General features: G+C 37.0%; 1 protein-coding gene across 6 annotated transcripts in view; it reads right to left on the minus strand.

Annotated features, from left to right (window-relative positions):
- The window catches only part of MTM1 (myotubularin 1), a 45,516-nt gene that overhangs the window by 12,374 nt on the left and 12,771 nt on the right, over nt 1–20,371 (minus strand). For 4 of the 6 annotated variants that reach the window (XM_052813315.1, XM_052813317.1, XM_052813313.1 and 1 more), the window contains 7 exons: nt 19,744–19,816; nt 18,109–18,203; nt 16,998–17,108; nt 15,966–16,067; nt 5,920–6,003; nt 4,509–4,658; nt 2,496–2,684 (listed from right to left, as the gene is read on the minus strand). In XM_052813315.1, the coding sequence (XP_052669275.1) occupies nt 2,496–2,684; nt 4,509–4,658; nt 5,920–6,003; nt 15,966–16,067; nt 16,998–17,108; nt 18,109–18,203; nt 19,744–19,816 (804 nt within the window). Of the gene's footprint in view, nt 1–2,495; nt 2,685–4,508; nt 4,659–5,919; nt 6,004–15,965; nt 16,068–16,997; nt 17,109–18,108; nt 18,235–19,743; nt 19,817–20,371 lie in introns of all 6 variants that reach the window. The other 2 variants (XM_052813319.1, XM_052813318.1) reach the window with 1 other exon arrangement.

Below are 20,371 nucleotides of genomic sequence, written 5' to 3' on the forward strand. Positions count from 1 at the left end.
ACATTTAATTACCACCACAGCAGAGGATGTGCCTGGTCACAAAAGGAAGTGGAAAAACCACACGTAATTTAGGACACAGTACCGCTGATGAGATTTTCTGAAGATAGCTGCAAAAATCGCAGCATTTCCTGCAGACAGCAAAAACATGCCATGCCATGAATTGCGATAAATAAATTTTGCCTTTATAAGCCATTACGGCCACCAACTACACATCAGACAATAACCTGAAGTACGGCATAGCCTTTCCCCATTAGTACCACCTACATTTCTGTATAGTAGCACAGTCTCTCTATTCTGTGCTCTCTATCTCCTTCCTCAGATGTGGGGGTATTTCTCAGAGCTGCCAGGCTCTGTGCTAGAAGTAGTAATGCTTGTATTTTTCTCTTTCCTTTGGGTATTATGAAGGCCTGGTGAGGAATGATTGTAATTTTAGCATCAGGGCTGCTGCAGCTCCTACTGACTGTGTGGTCTTGACCTATGTACAAAGAACACAGGAATGCATGAGTAGCATAGCCCAAGATTTTGCTTACACTAATCTTCACAGCTGTTCAAGGAAACTTTTTTCAGTGCTGATCAATGCTGGCTTGGACTCTGTATGTCATTGTCCCTCAGACCCAGAAATGCACTCTACTGCTTTCACTGTTATGACTATTTCATATTTAGACATATCAGGAGTTAATTAAAACACATGGGTGAAATACATAGACCATTTTAAAAAGCTGAAAACTGTGCTTCATACTTCAATAAGTATGTGTGTATAAAAGTTTGGCCATAATACATCTTTGAAACAAATGGGGTAAAAATTTTAGTTTGTCCAAGAACTGGGGAAAAAATTTAAGTTCATGTAAGAACTGACATTCCTTCCTCAAGGCAAACAGAAGGATTACATGTTTTGTTCACCCATTAAAATTCAGTGTGCAGAGGATAATGTGATTTGTAGAGCAAAATGCAAGCAATTGAAGCAGACCCTCAAAATACAAAACATCAGATTAAAACCCAGCCAAACAGCCTCTAGGATAGAGTGTCTGAACAAATGCGTGCTATACAAAAAGCCTTATTTCTTGCTTAATAAATTATATTCTCTATTATAGAGAAGAGGGCTGTAAAGGTACAGATGCGTGCGTTTAAGTTGCACAGAGCAAAACACTAACATTATTGTCCCTCTTGAATTCTGAAGCAACTTAACATGTTACATATAAACCTCCTAGAAGCAAACAAGTTTTACCACTTCATATTCCTTTCAGCACAAACATTGAAGAGGGCTCATTCCACTAGTGTTCATTTAAACAAAAAACTATTCAGAAGCTAGAATTCCTTCTCTCCCAGATAAGCACACTCATCATTTCAGCAAGATCTCAAACCATCTTGAGCTCGTATCTGTCATGCATTTTGCTGTGCAGACACACAACTTCACTAGTAAGTACTGAAGAGCATGTCCACTCCATTTGTGCTTGAATTTCAGTGGGTAAGGGACTATCCTAGACTGGAAGGAGTGAAGTTGTTACATTCTTATATGAAGAAAGCATTAAACTTGTGTCCTTCACTGCCTCTCCCTAACTAGACTCTCCATATAAACATGGAGCACATCCATGTCTGCTGTGCTCTATGTCAAATACAACACTGATGCACTGTGACTGGCATTATCTGAGTATGCCTGAACAATCTGGTCCTCACCAGAGTTGAGGGGGGCAGAAGGGAAATCAAGGCACAGGGACACCTTTTCTTCTTGAAAGGTTGGACCAGATCATCTTCCGAGGTCCCTTCCAACCTGGGCTGTTCTACGATTCTGATCCCATTTAGGCTTTGACTGCAGATTAGCAAAGAAATGGTCACTTTGTCATACATAAAACACTATTTCTGTTACCGCACTTACCAACTACAGGCACCTAGGGAAGAATAGGTATCTAGGTATCCAAGATCATACCCATACTGCTGTTTAGAATGCAAACCCCCAGACTAACTTATCACTTTCTCTTTATTTGCTGGATGCCTGGATAGGTTTGAACTGGTTCATGTAATGGTTAGGAAGAACCAACCAAAGGATGCCTATCAGTGGGCTTGGCTTTATGCACACAGCCTTTCCAGGATAGAATTTTCCCAGAGAATATGAAGCAGAGCTGTGTCTTGCACAGAGGTGGCATGTCATTCCAACAGAGGACATGCTCTACAGCTCAGCCTACATCTACCTCACAGTGCAAAGGGTAGTCATACCTGACTTCAGTCCCATGCCAAGATCTGTGCTTGACCGATAACAGACAGGGTAAAGCGTGTCTGGAAATCCACATATGGTCCTGAAACCCTGCTTATGACCTACTTTAGGCATTCGTGTCATTTCATGGCCTTGAGCCTCAGCATTTGGTTTTGTAAATATGTATTTGGTTATATAAAGTTAGCTACATTAAGATTACTGTTTCCAAAAACCTCCTCACAGAAAACTGCAAACTAAGTCTCCTCCCCACCCCCTTCACAAATAAGACTATTAAGCATCTGTTTACCTTGTTTGCGACTGCATTGACATTGGGCCTAGCATCATAGATGGTCAGTTTTGAGATTTGCCCATTAGCCTCCCTGATGATATCAAGATATCTTTCATCATCTTTATTCCGCTTGCCACCCATTCCAACAAGGGGTTGACTGCAGCGCATAATAACAGCTTGAGTCTCTGGATGAATCCATGACAGAACCTAGTCACATGTCAAACACATTAGAAGAAATACATTTTATTAAAAAATCATAACTTAAATTTTAAGTTACATTCTTTAAAATAGATAAAAAATATTAATTTTCGTATTATTTTATTTCTTCAATAGATAATCCCCAGACATCTCAACTGCTTCCACTTTAGTCTCATAAAATTTAATTGATAATAATCTTTAAGAGTTCATTCTCTTACATATTTAACTCTTATTGAAATTATGCTTACTTATATAATCCAGTACAAAAGTCTTAGGTTGCACAAATAATTCTGAAAAGCAAACTGGAAACAAACATAGCAATGCCTGCCGAAACTAAGAAACAATTCAGAAGAATGAACTCATTGTAGAAACAGTGACTAAGATGCTCCAATTCTACAAGAACAACTTTTCCCTTTTTTTGGATAAGGAAGGAAAGTTGAACCTTTCTGCAGTATCTTGAATGCTTCCCCTTCTCTTTAAAGTACATTTTGTTCCTCAGCCCTCATCACAAAGAGGAGGCACTGGAGCAGTACATGCTGCCTTTGTTGTTCTTCTGAGCCAGAGGGGACTTACCACAAACCAGAGATAGTGAGCTGCCCAGGGAACAGATTGCAGTGTAAGAGATTAAAGATAAGCACTGCAAGAAGCAGGCAAAAACTCCAACTTCATCGTTGAAGAATATTAAGAAACAGTATTCTCACCCAGTCTGAAAGTTGTGGGTTACAGAGTGAAAGAACATCAGAGTTAAAAAAAAAAAAGCCTCAAAGTATTCACTCCTGAAATACAACCCTTAGTTGTATATCTAGAAATGAGACCTGTCAGTGTGTGTGTGGGCGAGTATGATTGGTTATTTCCTGACAAGAATAAAATTACTATTACCAAGACAATGACTCTCACTGTACAGGCATACAAAAGCCCTGTCATGAATTTTGAGATGACAGAGAAGATACATCTAGGTTATAAGAACTATATGCACACATTATATATATGCAACATATATATCTTATACACATTATATATTATACATATAGATACGTGTGTACATATAGTAAACTTATAATTAATTATAGGCCTAGCCTGTCAGTAAATACCATATCTAATAATTATTTATCATATTGAGTTTTGCATCTGTTTGAAATTAACTGAGATTCAAGGCAGCTTTCTGATACTGGCTAAGAATCTAGCACCTCTTCTGAGTTTGCCAAATTGAAATATTAGTTAAAACAGATTGTATTGTGACAGAAATTAATATATTCTATAGTGCTGTAAAAGCTGTTACATAAAAATTCTCTTGCCTCAGAGAATTTTAGTTACAGAAATATACCCCAAAAGTCAAATGGGTTTATCTTAAATTCCACAGCCCAATTTAAAGGACTAAAAAGCCCAAGAATTCGCTACAGACAGTATGCATGAGGTCTTATTTTAGGACTGACCATTGGAACTATGTTTAAATGCCATGTGGTTTGCTTACAGGAGGGTAACATTTGCTAGCACTTTTTATGTGCATCCAACAATAGTCAACGAACTAGTACAGATGGCAGTCTAAGGCTCATACTTCATTAAGAAAAGGGAATCTGCAATGCTGGCAGTTGTTACTAGAAAAGTCAAGTCAAAACCAAAGTTGGAATGAGTGATTGTTGTGGGGGAAAAACGGAAATGTGGCTTGGCCAAGACACTAGTTTCAAGCAGTAAAAAAACACCAGCCAATCAAAACTATTTTGCTGTAACCATTTCCAAAAAAAGCATCCTCTGTGTTGTGTTCAGCAAAAAGTTGTTTGGATGCATACTTAAACTAGCTACACTATAAGGTAACTTTCATCACATAATACTCACCGGGATTCTATTTCGGGACCTAAAGGCAGCAACTTTCTTGAGATCATCATCTGTTGCATTATATGGCACTACTAAAAGCGATGGATATGTGTCACACAGTCCATAATGTTCATTAATAAAAGTTACTCGCCACCGTTCATTAGGCAGTCCCTAAAACGTAACACAAAGTTTTCAACGGATTTTTGACTGTACAAATAATAATTCTGCTCTTGAATTTTACATGACATTATGGCCACATGGTGGCAACAACCTACCAATTTAACATAACTACAGTACTATTTCAAAACAATAGAAGAAAAAAAAAAAAGAGTACAAGACCACACAAAACAGCTCATTGCTGATGGACTCACAGCCTTAAACAACTGCATAGCTATCCCATATACTCTTACATACACAATCCTATTCTTACAACAAGTTTCAAAACAATGAATAAAACTAGTAGATGTATTTCTTTAACTGTGGGATTGAGGAAAGAAAATTGCCTTCTCTCCTCCCTCAAAGTTCTGGTTTTCCATTTTGCCTGCTGAAAAGAGACTATGGTCCCGAGAAGGCAGCGGGAGGAAGTCTCATCTCAACCTTTCTTCCCTGTAGCCTGATACTACCTTCAGGTAAAAATAAGATTCAGGGTAGCTTTCCTATTGAGAAACAACAACTTTTAGTTGCAGTCTGCTCAGTAAGGCATTTCAGAAACAGCAGCCAGGAAATTGAGAAAGACTGATAAGCCCTCCACACACACAGAGTGGGGTTTGTGTGGGTGTTTGTATTTTACCATTTTTGGATCTTACGCCTCTAAACCTTGAACCAAAAACTATGGAGGAGGTGTGGGGGGGAAATCTAAGTCCTTATTGTCTGCCATTTAAATTTAAAAAAAAAAAAATGTCCTATTTAAAGCAAAAATAAATTGTCTAAAAGACATTTTAAAATTAAACATATCATCCTCTTTAATTGACATTTTTCCACAGTCACCTAAAGAGCAAGATAGAATACTGATAGACACAAATAACTTCTGTAAAGCGACGCTGTTTCTAAAATAAGCTGCTTTTTTTTTTTTCCTTCTCTTCAGGAACAAGTAGACCAAATCAAAGATCAAATCAAATCTACATTTAAGACACTGTAGTTATGTATTTGGCACATTCTCCCTGCCTGTGCTCACTTAACAGTGGCACATTGTAAGAAGTATCAATAACTTCCTTCGAAGAGCAAAGACTACCTTCCTGTGACATTCTAATTTTTTTAAAGGTTCCAGTGTTTTATTTCTTTTCTTTACTTTTTTGCAAGTTGTATTTCCACCTTCTCCCATTCTCAGCTCCCCCCCACAAAAGAGCTGATAAGAGAAATGTACAAACAATAAGTCCTCTATGTAAGTTGTCAGATATGAAAGCACCAAGCAATTGCAACTTTAATAACTCACTTGTCTCCTGTATTCGGACATTGGATTGTACACCATCCATCCATTTTCAGAAAACTTTTCTTCATTTGCAAATGCAAAACAAAGCTGTAGGACGTAAAAGAAGCTTATTACACCAAACTTTGACTGAAAGTGGCAATTATAAGGGCTCATCATCAGTTACACCCTAATGCCCACCACAAAATAGGACTGACTTTTCCATGCCAGCCCCATTCTCTCCATTTAAATCTGATATTTATAAGACTGTAAAGCAAAGAGCAAGAAGTAACAAACAATACAGATCTGCTAATGAAATAATGAAAATGTGACAATAGTTAAAACAAGAAGTAACAAACTATTAAAAATTATAAAGCTTAAGCTGTTGGATTTTTTTACTGTCAGGAGGTTGAAATGTTTTAAAATAGTTTATATCAGTTTATTTCCTGTATTTCACATCCTCACCAAATAAACTACTGTCTTCTCATCAAAATTTCTCCAATAGGTACAGCTGCAATTACTACATAAAATATTAGATGCTAAATTGAAAGTGTAAAAAGGTTTTAATTGCTATTCATTGCCATTAGGAAGCACCCTTCTTTCTGCATCTCCTCCCCAATTGATCCTTACTAACAGAAATCCAGTTTACTGTAAAACTCCATGAAAATTAAAAAGCTGTCATTGAAAATGAAACGAAGTATGTTGTTAGCAGGTTACACTGTCTACTTTTCTTTTGCTTTGTTGCTCATTCTCAAGACTCATTTATACAACACAGCATCCTCAACCAGGATTCTGACAACTTCCTTATACCTTTTAGCTTCCTTCTCCTTTCAACCAATTTCAAGTGGGCTGTATTACCTAACTGCGTTTTTCCTTGGTTTGATTTTACAGTTTATGATGAAAGCAAAAGTAATGTTTATTTTAAGAATCTTGTTCATTGAGAAAATTGATTTTGGTGGCTTACAAATTCTTCAGATGCCAACTGAGGCATGAAACTAGTTGTTTTGAAAAAAAGAAAACACAGAAGAGAATGTGTTCTCCTGAGCTAACTGAGCAACAGCAGCCAGAGCAGAAAGCATTCAAGTGCCCATCATAGCTCATTTGTAACAAAAAAAAGCTGAAAGTCTCCTAGCTATTCAAAGACGTTAAAAGAAGAAATTGAATGCTAAACTGAACATCCCAAATCTACATCATTCTCATAGACCTGAACTAAGCAGAAATGCAGAAAACCGGGCAAACAAGAAAAAAAAATTGTAATTCTAAGGTGCCACAATTACTTCTACAGCGATAAGGCAATGCTTCAGAAGTGCACCATAGGCCCAGACGGAGGTTTCTTTAAATCTTACGAAGGCAGGCCCTAATGGCTCAAGGCAATTCAGTTTAGCCTAATATGTTAAAATGGCTTAAACAGTAAACAGGTCTAACTGAAACACAAAACTGAATCTCTCCAAAAGGAGTTTTTTCCTCATGTATTTCAAATCAGCAAGTATTTTAAAATGATATTACTGCTCACACAGGATACTTCATCCCACTAGTTTTAGAAACTGGAATTTTAAATTAAATCAGTATTTTAGAGCAAGTACATTCATTGGCAAGTTTGCAGAAGTAAACAATGCATTCCCAAGTTGTGCTTTCTGAATGTCTTCACCATTTTTAAAGGTGTAGGCCTTCAGTGTAAGTAAACATTACGGATTCTTCTAAGTAAACTGCTATCAAGTGGGATGGAGGGAGAGATGAAGAAAGGAAAAGGAAAGCAGTAGACATCAACTGTATTAGAAAAAAAAAATTCCATTAGAAGTAGATGCAAATATCAGAAGTTAAGCAGAAAAACTGAAAAAGGTTGGTTGGTTGTTTCAATTGCAAACTAGGAATATAGCAGAAGAGGAATATCACCATCTAAAGCAGTAGATGCAACTGATTTGCTGAACTATTAATAGCTAGCTACACGCAAGAACCATCCCCTCCTCCCCAAAGGAATTTGCTATACCCCAAAGAGCAACTATGCTAAGAATTCACTAAGGAACCAGAGACAAAGGCAAATCTCGTAACAGTAGGAAAGAGAAACACTGGAATCCTAACAGATCACTTAAAAGATGTCTCAAAGGCAGGAATACGTTATTTATTTAAGTTGCAACTTACAGCAAGTTTCCTGGTGAGAACTTAAAAATTACCCAGGTTAAGCCCTGATAAGTAAAATACACAAGTTTATTACAGTGCACTGTGATAGCTGTTACATAGAAGATTTTACTGATAAAAAAAAAAGAAGGTGCTGCTCCAAACTAGAAATAAACAAATGGCAGCTATGCTGCTCGTGTCATCCACAAGAAATTACATGGAAAAGTGTATTTTGTTTTCACCTTTTAAAAAACAGGGTTAAATTTACTATGCATGAAGAGGGGATGGACAGAATCCTTTCTGAAAGAATAATGTCCCACTATCTACAGCACATTTTCATGTAAAGTGCTTAGCTACAGCAGCTTTACCACACCTGCTCCAAAAGCTTTCAGTCACACAACCCACAGCTATTAAAGTTCAGTGACAATTAAGCTTCATCAGTTCTGTTGACATTCCAGGTAGTGCAAATTTTTCCTATATTGCTCAAGAAAAAAAATCATTAGTAGCATGGATCAACCAGCAAAAATCTTAAGTCTAACAAATAACACAACACTACAATGAATGCAAAGGTGTATGGAGCAAAGTTTGGACATAGATTTTTATAGGAGCAATTCAGAGAAAACTCTTGAAGTATACTCCAACAAGAACAGTATTTAAAAATGAACAGTAGCTAAAAACCTGAAGACTAAAAATTATTTTTCTTCTGCAAGAGTTGACTGAATTATAACAAAAATTTATATACACACATTTATATGTGCACATTGTGTACAGACTGTACAGTTAATCTGGTTACTACTGAAAGTCTTACTTATTGTATAAAAGAGATTAAAGATCTGAATCCCACCCCCACTACCCCCAACTGCCTCTCATTTAAGACTTGATATTTCGAGTCTTGAAATATTCTGTGAAGATAGCCTGAACTTTAGTCCAGGCTAAATGCTAGAGTCTGAAAAACAGCAATGTTCCCACTCTACCTTAGGCCCATCTCTCACAACAAAATATACAAAGCAATATATAAAGCAGTTTCAAAGAGTAAAAATGCTTCCTTTTCCACTCTGACAATCATAGCATGGTTCCATTCAACAATATACAGTTTAAAGTAATTTCTCAACCTAAGATTTTTGTACATTCACAGCCACTTAAGCAGCTCATTAGGTGAAAGTAAAATTTGCATCCCTCTATGTATTCCAACATGATACAGCAGAAAAGTCAGAGTATGAAAACATGCATTTAAAAATCTGCGTACGTTTATACTCATTTTGTATAGTTCTATTTAATTTCAAACTATAGTTTAACTTCAGTGTAACAAGCAACCCACACTTACAACCATTTGAATACTAAGAATCATATACTTAAGCAAACATAAGATATATGCTTGGATACAATTGCATTTTCTTACTTGTATGAGTACAAGCCATATTTAGCACACATTTGTACATTACTTTTATTTATTAGAAACAAAATGTGATTGTGAGCAACGTGAAGTAATTTCTATTGAATAACATTTTTTGTTAAATTGGACCTTTCATTATTCTGATGTGCCAAATTGACGAACCCCATTATAGTGAACAAATCAATGTGATAAATACATATTTAGATCCCAGAAGCATTTGTTATAGTTCAGGTAAGCTTCCCATCTGCACTAACAACCCGCATATTTCCACTTTTGTCCTAAATAACCCAAGCTTACAGATTAAATGCAGTATGTTTGTATATGTCTTGATTAACTTTAACATTGCTGAAGCTTTCACATCACAGTGCACATAATCTGAATGGAATTCTACAGCGCAGCAGGCAAATGGAACAGAAAGAAATTACGGGAGGAAGAAATTACACCGTTTACAATATATTCTGCATAGGTTCTCATATGACTTGACATAAGATTTGAGAAGTGCTATCTTAGTAAAAATACATGACTTAGCTTTTTGTGGATACAGGTGCCTTCATATTAGTGCCCCTCATACACACACCTCTCGTGTCAGGATGAAAACCGGGAAGTCACTTCACTGCCCATAGGCATTTAGTATGGACGAGCTGGGTATATATTTATATCCTCCAGAGTGTGGATGGCAGAGGAAGGTTGGAGAAGCAAACTAAATGACTAGCTATAGGAATTGCATGACTCCACAAAGCAGAGAAGCGCTGCCAACCTCTGTCAGTGCATCATTATGCACACAGGCAAGCCTTTCAAATACCAGAGTATAATAAAAAGTTGGCCAGTTCCATTCCATGCCTTCTTCACACATCTGTCCTTCCCTCCACATCTATGGTACATCCCTGCTAAACCCTCCTTCTCCCCAAACAATACTTTAGGTACTCTAAGCCTCCACCCTACCTCCACTCATTTCTTTCTTCCCTCCACACACAAAATTCCATTCCTTTCTCTCATTGTTAATCCTGCCTCTCCAACAAAAAGCACTTCTCCACAGCTCCTATTGCACCCCACCTATTTTCCCAGGAATTAAATCAACTGTAGCTTCATCAGATGTGTCTAAATTCAACAAACATGGTTAGAAATTTAAAAAAATCAAGCCTACACACAAGAGACATTCAGGTTCAGAACAATATTGCAGTAAAATCAGTGTGTGTTGGGTTTTTTTTAGATCATGAACAGGCTTTTTAAAAATCACGAACATATAATCAGAAAGTGTAACTGTGGTCTGTACAGGTATACCTGAGCCAACCCTAGATTAGTTTGGGTGGATACTAACTACGTACAAGCAACAGTAGAAGTGTCACGTTGACTACCTGCTCAAAAAATCAGTGTTTCAGGCAGCGAGGCTGAGCTGGCCTCCTTCCTCTCAGCACTGAGACCAGCTAGCTGATAACCACTTGAATAAAGCATAGATTTACCTTAAGTTATACTGATTACTGGTTTTATCTCACATCTTGGGTTCAAAGCGAGATAGTTTGCAATCACTTCCAATGTACTGACCATATTGGTTCTAAGTTTGATGGAGATTAGGGCTACATGTCTGATGGAAGCCCATCAATTCCTATTAGTCTATCAACTAATTAAAAATCAGTTTCAAATTCTTTTCAGCTGCCATGGGAAATAGAAATAAGAAATAAAGGAAGCATTAGAGGTAAGAAATAATAATAAAATATAGTAAATCACCACTCAGAAAACTTATGGGGTGCAAGACTTGTGACTTATCAATACCTGTAGTTGGTAAAAACAAGTAAGACTTCTAATACATCAGTTAAGATTTTCGCAAAAACAAATTAAAGCCTCTTTGCACAGAATAGAAGTAGGGATTTCATTGCAGACCCATAGTCTAAAAGCAGAAGGCTACTGCTTCACTTCAAGCAGAAGGTTACTACTGCACTTTAAAAGAGACTTTCAAGTCTTGTAACATTTTTCATAAGCTACTTTTCATGCTTCACTGTGCAAATAATTCTGTTTACTTCCTTACAGGTGCTAACCCGCAATTTCAACACACACAGTCTCTTTTTCAGTCCTCCTACAGACTAAGTGCTTGCCTCCAACATTGAATTTATCATTACCATTTTGCACACAAAAATAGTATGCGACACACTGGTTGCTCACAACACAATGTAGTTCTGTGAGATAAAGGAGAGAGCAGCTGCAATCTGACAATACAGTTTGGCAAGCAGTCTATTTACAAATAGTTATACATTTACTCTATTTATGGAATCATAGTACATAAATACATGTTCTACTTGTACATGAGCATAAAACTTATATACAATTTATTAAATATTTGACCAATCTTTATGTATTAGAAAAGAAGAAAGCAGCAAAACTAGAACAAGAAGGTGTTAGACATGCAGAGAAAGTAAATTGTTGTTTGTTTCTAACTTACTGGTTTATGCTTTTCATATATTATAAATCACTAAGCTTTTACTCAGTTAAAAGGCTGTCAGTTTCTCAGTGTATTTAAAAATAAAGATATCACTATCCTTGCCTTTAATATGCCATTACTACAGTTCAGCCAGTTACGCCTTACCCATTCATCTAAAAACTAATCTCAGCATTGTAGTATTTACATAATTAATTTCTGATCATTTCCAAATATGGTGACCTTACACCTTTATTGCACTGAGACTGACATAAGTCATTCAGAATGAAGCCTAAAGTCAAGATGTTTTTTGCAAAACCAAGTGCTCCATCAGATAGGTTCCTATGCCAGAACTCACTGCCATCTAAAATCATCTTTGTAGGTCCAATAGCAACATTGGCATGATCTGACTCTCAGACATTTTCAATTACCAGGATAACTAGCTACATTGGGAGTGGAAGAAGTCAGTCAGACAGCATGACTGCCAGTGTCTCTCATCAAAACTGTCATTCCCACAGAGCTACCATGTTTAGAAATAAATATGTATTATGCAGGTATTATGGTGGCAAATAATCTTATAAAAGTGATGATGTGTAGTTTCAAGATAAGATCAGGAAGTGAAGCAGCTGCTATGCAGAAACTAAACTACAGAGACTAAATATATCTCACCTTCTGTGGAGTACTACAAACACTTAATTTGGGGGGGGTTGGGTTTTTGGCTTTTTGCATTTTTTTTTTTTTAATTTTTTTTTAAACTCTTTAAAAAACACTTTCAGCAACTATTTTTTTTCAATTAGCACAAGTTTGCAAACGCAACAGAGGAATATGGATAGCAGCTGGTTTTTTCCATATCAACTAAGCTGTCAGTCAGATGAGCTATCAGATTTTACATTATGTACTGATTCAAGGAGCTCTGAACCCAACCTATGCTCAAACTGGACAGAGACAAGAATTAGCTTCTGCAAGTAAGCACACAGGTCAATGTTGAGACACTGACAAACAGTTGCAAACAGACCTGTGATTTATTATAGCTCTCATACACTGCTGTTAGGATGGTGATGGAGAAAAATCTTGAAAACAATAAGTACACTGCACTCAGAAATAATGTTTCGGGCTGTATTTACCATCCATTTGTCCAAGAATGGTATAGCATGAAGAAAACAGAAGCAAGGCATCTCTAAAAGTTCTCGTTTAGGATCAGCTCTAGGGATATGGTTCCACTACAGATAAAAATCAGTCAGATAAAAGTCTGACATAAAATATAAAAATACAGATAAAAATCAGGACAGTAAAGGTTTAGACCTTTATTGTCCTGATGACGCCTTCTTTCCAGTGCAAAGCTGCACAAGCATCAGTGCTGCTGAACCAGCTGAAGATCAAGGATGCAGTTCCACAAGGTGGTCTGACCAAAATTACCAGTTTAACACTGCTAAAAATAGGTCATCCCTCTCTTTTGTCTCCTGCCTGCTCCCTGTTCCACTCACATGCCCTCTCTTTGCACTGGTTCTGGTGCATACCGATTTCAAATCGGGTCTCCTCGAATTATTAAAAGTGGCACAAGACTAACTCAGAAAACAGAATATTTTGGGCTGGATAAGTGAGCTACATTGGCTTAGTGATTATAAAAGTGTCAGTTTGGTATAAGAGGAATAATCAATGGCTAGAAGGTAGAGAGAAGGAGACCAGAGAAAAGCAAGAACTCAGCATTTGAGTAGCAGAGGGCTGCCATCTTCACCCAGCTGTCACGTGAAGCCACAGCGCGTTCTTTATAAAAGATCTCCCTGATTGAGCGGGCTGCATGGTCAGAGTGTTAGTGTACGTTCAAAGGAGAAGGCAGGCATGCACAGCCCAGACATACTGTCATATTCAGACAGTGAAACCTTGTTCTAAACCAGCCACTGAAAGAGGCAGTCCCCTCATTCCTCTTAATTCACATCCACCCATAGATGCCCCGACCCCATTCTCACATTGGGCTAACAACACTGAGGAAATGACTCAGGGTAAAGCTTTTATTTTTTTTCCTCCTTATTTAGCTTTAGTCCCTTTCAGTTCCCTATTTGGTTCATCATGCAGCCTCAAACTCATGCAGGGAAAACCAAGGCAGGAATGAACCACCAGGAAGAAATGCCCACCTTTGGCAGGATCAATTTAAACTGCTTGCTGAAATGCAGTGAAAGTACACCAAAAATATCACACACCTGCTTAGCTCATTTTAAAGCTAAGGGCTCATCCATATTGTGACATTAGAAAATAAGGACAGGTGCAATGTCACAATATAACATAGGCTCACTTTATTTCACTCCAAAGTAATCATAGTTTCTAATGGTTATATACCCTGCTCCAGACATACCTACAGGCATCCTCCATATTGTCACTATCTTCAAGTTTTGTGCTTTACTGAATCCAGAGGCAAAATTACCTCTGCCTTGACCAAGCCTTTTGTTATTGAGCATAACTTTTATTGGCAAGTTACATTCAAAATGGGCCAGGCAATGTAATGATGAGCTTTACTAGGTTCAACAGGTGCAATAAATAAAGCAGGAAGTGTACTACTCCGCACATTACTCACTACCATCACTAGACAGGAACACTGGGTCTATTTGGATGACAAAACCTAATACAAGTCCACATCTCACCACCATGTTATTCAAGCCCTGTAGTTGGATTGGACACCATAAAAAAAAAAAAAAAAAATCCCACAAGGAACTCTCCTAAGTCAGTTACAACTTAATTTATCCACATTTACTACATGCAAATCCACACAGGTCCTCAATGTCAGGGGAAAAAAAAAAAAAAAAAATCACCACCACCACGAGAACAATTAAATATTGGATGACATTGCCCAGAGACATGATGGACTATACCTTGCAGGAAATACTCAAGACTAGGCTTGACCATGCCCTGGATAACCTAATCTAAGGCCCTACTTGCAGCAGAAGCCTGGACCAGATGATGTCCAGAAGCTCCTTTTGACCTAAACTTCTCTGTAAATTGGTATTTCTGCATGCAGCTTTCTCTCTCTTTTCCATCATCCTTTTGAAGTCCACATATCCTTTCTCTATTGTAAGATGCATAAAATGCCAGCAGTAGAGATATATTCACTTCTTCTACAACAGTTTTCTCTGCGAGTACATCTCCTCACACCTACCCAAATGTAGAAATCTCAGTTTCATCTCTTAAGACCTATTCATCAACACTACAAAATATTCTAAGCAAAAGCTTTTATTTTTCCTTATGCTTTCATTCCACAGACTGTTTGCATACAGAATGCAAAATTTCTGCAAAAAAGTTTTAAAGAATTAAATGTTTATAGAGTATAGCCCATTGATTGACATATGTATCTTTGGAGAAGGAAATAAGATTCTTGCTGCAGCCTCATATACTCAACAATTCTCTGGACAAAGTTCTTAAAAATTCACAGCAGAACCCTCCAACATTTTGTGAAGAGAGCTCTTATAAAATTATCCTAAATGAAAGCACCCCAATAAAATGTAAACTGAATTTTACAAAAGACAAAATAAAGCATTTACTAAAAAGATGTCAAAATGATCCACACCAAGCACAGTACGCAGATTTTGGCAAAAAAAATGGAAGATAATGGTTAGTTAACAACATTGTCACTCAATTCCTTCCATAAGATGGATTTTTTTTTTACCTGAAATAAATCTGTGTAAATTCATTACTGTATTAGCTGCCTGTTACATTTTTCATCAGTTTCATCAGTAAAACAAGTGTTGTCTTACCATGTCTTCTTTTCCTGAAGTAAAGCTCTTGGTGATTCATATTTATCATTGCCTTGGAGACTGTCCAATAGTTTAACATTTTCAAGAAATCAAGTAAGGCATGTAGTACTGCATTTCCTAATTAGGGAGGATAACCTGCAGTCTCTAAGCAATGAAATCTGTATGGATCAGAGGTGCTCAGTAGTTTACCTGAAGTTTAGCACATAGCATCCATAATTTTACAAATACATAGATGTAAGTGTTGTAAATGTACAAAATAAAAACATTAATGCTCTTTAGTTTATGCTGACACCAGATTCTGTGGTTATTCTTTTTAAGCAGCCATGATGTCCATTAGTAGGTCAAACAGTTAAAGTTAATTGGCAAGAATTCTGTATTAAGACAACTCAATAGCATAAATGATAGAACTTACCAAGTTATGTGACTGGGGAAAAGCATATTTTGTAAGAACTTCAAATATATCTCTTCTACTGTGCCCTTCTTGTTTTAATGCAAACCGTAAATTTCTCATATCCTAAAACAAAGGCATTATCTTTTAAGTGAGCCAAAGCAGTAAGATACTTTTATCTGATGTACAAATGCTATATTATACACTAAACATGATTTAGAATCTGCTTGCAATGCACCTCAAACCATTGTGAATGTTCAGTTTTATTTCTTGTCCATAAAATAGAAAAGAGCATAAGAACTCTACAAATAAAGCAGTACCACACTCTGTGTAGTGCAAACGCTGCTTTGGCATAAAGCCATCAGAAATGACTGTATCTGATTCACTAAAAATTCTCATGGGTTACTGAATGTTTGCAGGATGGGAGTTACTCTCTGTTTTCGAAATGAAAATTTGCCAATAATCTGTCTAGAGTACATTGTCCCTAGCTATTTTCTCATCACTAACATCAAAAATAAGCAATATGCGCATTAACTACTAAGAATCAAATGTGTATACATACTCCATTAATGAGTCAAATAAAGTATCCTGAATTATCCACTGGGAACTCCCCTAGGACCATATTTTTTTATGGCAACATAATTTTTTTGTGAGACTAAGAAAACAGAGATAGCTGTTACATAAGCTTTTCATTGCCTTTACAGCTTACAAAGCCCCTGTTTGAGGTGTTCTTTGAAGATTTTAGGATTATAAAAAAATTACTTTTAGAGCAAATGAAGTAATGAAGCAATGCAGGAATAATGCCCTAAAACAAGACTACTGTGCAAAGCCTCTTGTCAATTAGTGATTTGAAAGGAAGACCAATCCCTCTCCTCACATGCAGAGAGGACAGTTAAATAGCCCTTTATACAAAATGTATTTCCCCATCCAGTTCCAAAAAGCTCTTTTTAAATTCAGCTGTGAGGAACATATGTTTTTTCATTCCTATAAATAGGTAAGCAGTAAGAAAAGGAACCTCTAGATTTCATTTCCTGTTGAATTATTGGAAAGTCTTACTTTACAGGTTATATCTAATCCATAAGAGTTCTCTCCTCTGCTTGAAGCTCCTCCCATTTTTTCAATCCTTGAAATTACGCCCAATGGAACATTCAGTACCAGAACTGGGTCCTGCAAGGAAAGTTTAAGTATGGAAAAGATTAAACTGAAAAGACGACTCAAGCAAAATGTTCTTATGCATTCTAGAATAGAAAGCAGACGTGAAATACATACAGGAAGCAAAAGTGTGTTTCTGTGTTTGAGTCTCCCCTCCCAACATGTTATGAAGGCTGTACAGTCACTCTACAGCCTTGAACATCATCCAATTTAACATGCAACAAAAACACTTCATGCCTAATACAGTATGCAGAGAAAAAAGGTGGCAACACCCTAAAAGATGCCTTCTGCTTGATAAGACTGCTTTATTGATATACTGAATAAGTAGAACAAAATGAAAAAGAGATTACTAGTAGAATTAGCTGCAACCAGAAAGACGTCAGTTCAGCAGTCCTAAAACCTTGTTTTTAAAACAAAAAATATCATGAAACAGATAACAAGTGCATTTTATTCTCTTTCATGTTCCTGCTTATCGAACACACTACTACTCCCCCCACCCATGTAAGGTTCTATTGATCAAAGTATTTTTCTTTTCCAACAGCAAGGACAATCAAAATCTTGGTTTACTGATTGCCATTTTAAGAACTATTGCACATCATTAGTCGCTGCCCTTGATCTATCACAGAATAAGTGTAAAGGGAACAGCTATCAAAAAAACTCCAACAGATAAAGATAAAGGTATCAGTTCAGTGTAAGTGATTAAACTGTAATTTTACCAGGCAAAAGTCACACTTTCACAACACATTTAACTTTAAAGAACTTCCATTTTTAGATGGATTTCTCAGTGGCACAAAGGCAATTACTGTTTAGTCATTACACAATTAAGATATGGTTATTACAAACATTACAGAGCATTTCAAGTAAAAAGCCTCCCATGCAATTCCATAAGCATACGTGTGCCAAAACTAGAACAAATGAACTGGCCACAAAACAAATCAAAGGCAGTGGGGGTGAAAGGAAGGGGGTTTAAAGCCAACTCATCATCTGACGGAAGTAATTGTGGCGTATTACTCACATTTTCCACACTTCTTAGGTACAGCCTGTAGTTTGTGATGTACACTCTTCCTTTAACGGGGCCATTAAATGGACACATATAAATAACATCCTTGTCTGTAAGAAATGCAGCATTTCTTAAAGATTGCTAAAAGAAAAAAATCAGAGCTATGGACAGCATCAGTTAAGTAGCAGTAAAATAAAGAGTGCTGCACTCAGCCACTGTGAGAGATGAATGAATTTAAAAAGTAATAAATCTGAATTTTGTCCACTTGAATTATTAAGAAAATGTGAAAGTTTCATACACTAAACTTGTCCAAATTAAATCAGCAGATTTCAGTAGCCTTCCCTAGTTACATCTGTGTTCTTCTCTTTCTTGGCACTACGTGGGAGAGGGCAGGACATAGAACAGTGAGTAGATTTAAGCCCTCTCTGTGATTACTGAACCAGTCTATTAACTATCCCAGCACAAATATATTCTTCTGTTGATACTATTACATCTTTCAGTGCTCTGTAACCAATTCTGCATTGAAGTACGTAGTTCAAGTTGTAAAGTGTTTAGGGAACTCACCATCCTGAAGAGAAACATTACATTTCAATTTGAGGCAATCAAATACAGCAGAGCCATCAGTAGTGTTTCAGCAAGGACAGTAACAAAATGAGTACTAACACATACTACTCAAAAAAGAAAGATTTAACTGAAGCAATGCCATTAAAGACTTACGTGAAGCACTACAAATACCTCTCTCTCCCTGTCCACTCATTTCTTTAGCCCAATCTATTTATCTGCCTTCCACAACAAGCACTCTCCTTCCAGCGTGCTGCCCCAAAGCACAAATGATTGTCATAGGGATCATACCAAACATTCATCTTAGTCCCACACCCTCTCCCTCATGCCCTCCCTACAACTTTCCTCATTAAAAACATAACTACTTCCTCTGAATCACCATTTTTGGTTTCACCTCAGCCAATCTTGTTTACAAACCCACCTAACAAATGCCCAGGCCAGAGGAAGGTGAAGCTTCACAAATAAAAGACAGAGCACTTTCAGTTGCATTCTGATACCTCAACGCAAAATTCCATGAGTGGAAGACTCCATTCCAGGAAGAGCCTCCATCAAGTAAGAAATCACTGTACACAATACATTAATCTCCCTTATGCTACAACATTACTGTTTGTAGAGGCTAACAAGTGCATAGTAGCTATGTGCATGCCATGTCCCGTCAAGGAAGCATATGACTCTACTTAGGGTAGTCACAGTTTGGGCTAAGGTTCCACACTACGGTACACGCTATCAGTACGTAGTGGGTGGCATGTAGAATTCTCTTGACTTCGGAAAGCTTGCAGGGGCTCTCATCACTGGACACCTACTACTTAGTCTGTAGATACAATGACGACACATCTTGACTTGCAATTTCTTTTTACTGGAGGATCTGCCACGTGTGGAAACCAAGATTTTAAAGAATTAAGAAGTTATTTGTGATAAGTGATAAAAAGTCCCTATCGCAATTACTTTAAAAAATTCATGGCATTTTAGTATGACTTACCCCTGCCACCAGCCCAAACCCAGTCCAAATTATGAAACAATCCAGTAAGATACATGTATATGCCAGACTGCTAAACGTACACTGCATTAGACAGCTGTATAGCTTCATACCTGTAACTCTAGTCTCTCCTGGCAGACGAGGTATTTCTTCATTTTGTTCCCAGTTAGTTCCATCTTTTAGAGTCTACAGAAAGCAAAGTACAACAGCACATCGTATTTTATTTACAGTTCCTTCATGTTCCAGATTAAAAATCTTAAAGGTAATTTCTGCATGGGAAAGAACAGGTTTTTCCACAGTAGAAATTGACAGGCTGAACCAAAACAGGAACACACACTACTATACTAAACTGCAACTATTAAACATTTAAAGGTTGAACAGATCTGAAACATAAGCCTGTTTTAGTCTTTCTCCTTCTAAAAGAACACTTAACTACATTTCCATTAAATTGGAATTAAATTTCTACACTGTAAGTTCTCTGAAAGTTTTGTGCATTTAATTTTCAAAGTACGCTAGGCTTGGAAGAAGAACTGAAATCACTTAAGCAAACTACTCAACAACTACTACACACAACCTACTCATTTGTGACTTTCCCACGTTCAGTCGTTTTTAAGAATGATTAATAGAAGATAATCTTTGTTTTTGAAGAAATGTTTAAAAAGCTAAATAAAACTTTAGTTTCTGTTTTCTTGCACACAGGTTACATTTTCTTCAGCCATGCAACATCAAAAAGAAGAGGGG

The sequence above is a fragment of the Harpia harpyja genome, chromosome 18, assembly GCF_026419915.1.
Source record: "Harpia harpyja isolate bHarHar1 chromosome 18, bHarHar1 primary haplotype, whole genome shotgun sequence".
NCBI lineage: Eukaryota > Metazoa > Chordata > Aves > Accipitriformes > Accipitridae > Harpia > Harpia harpyja.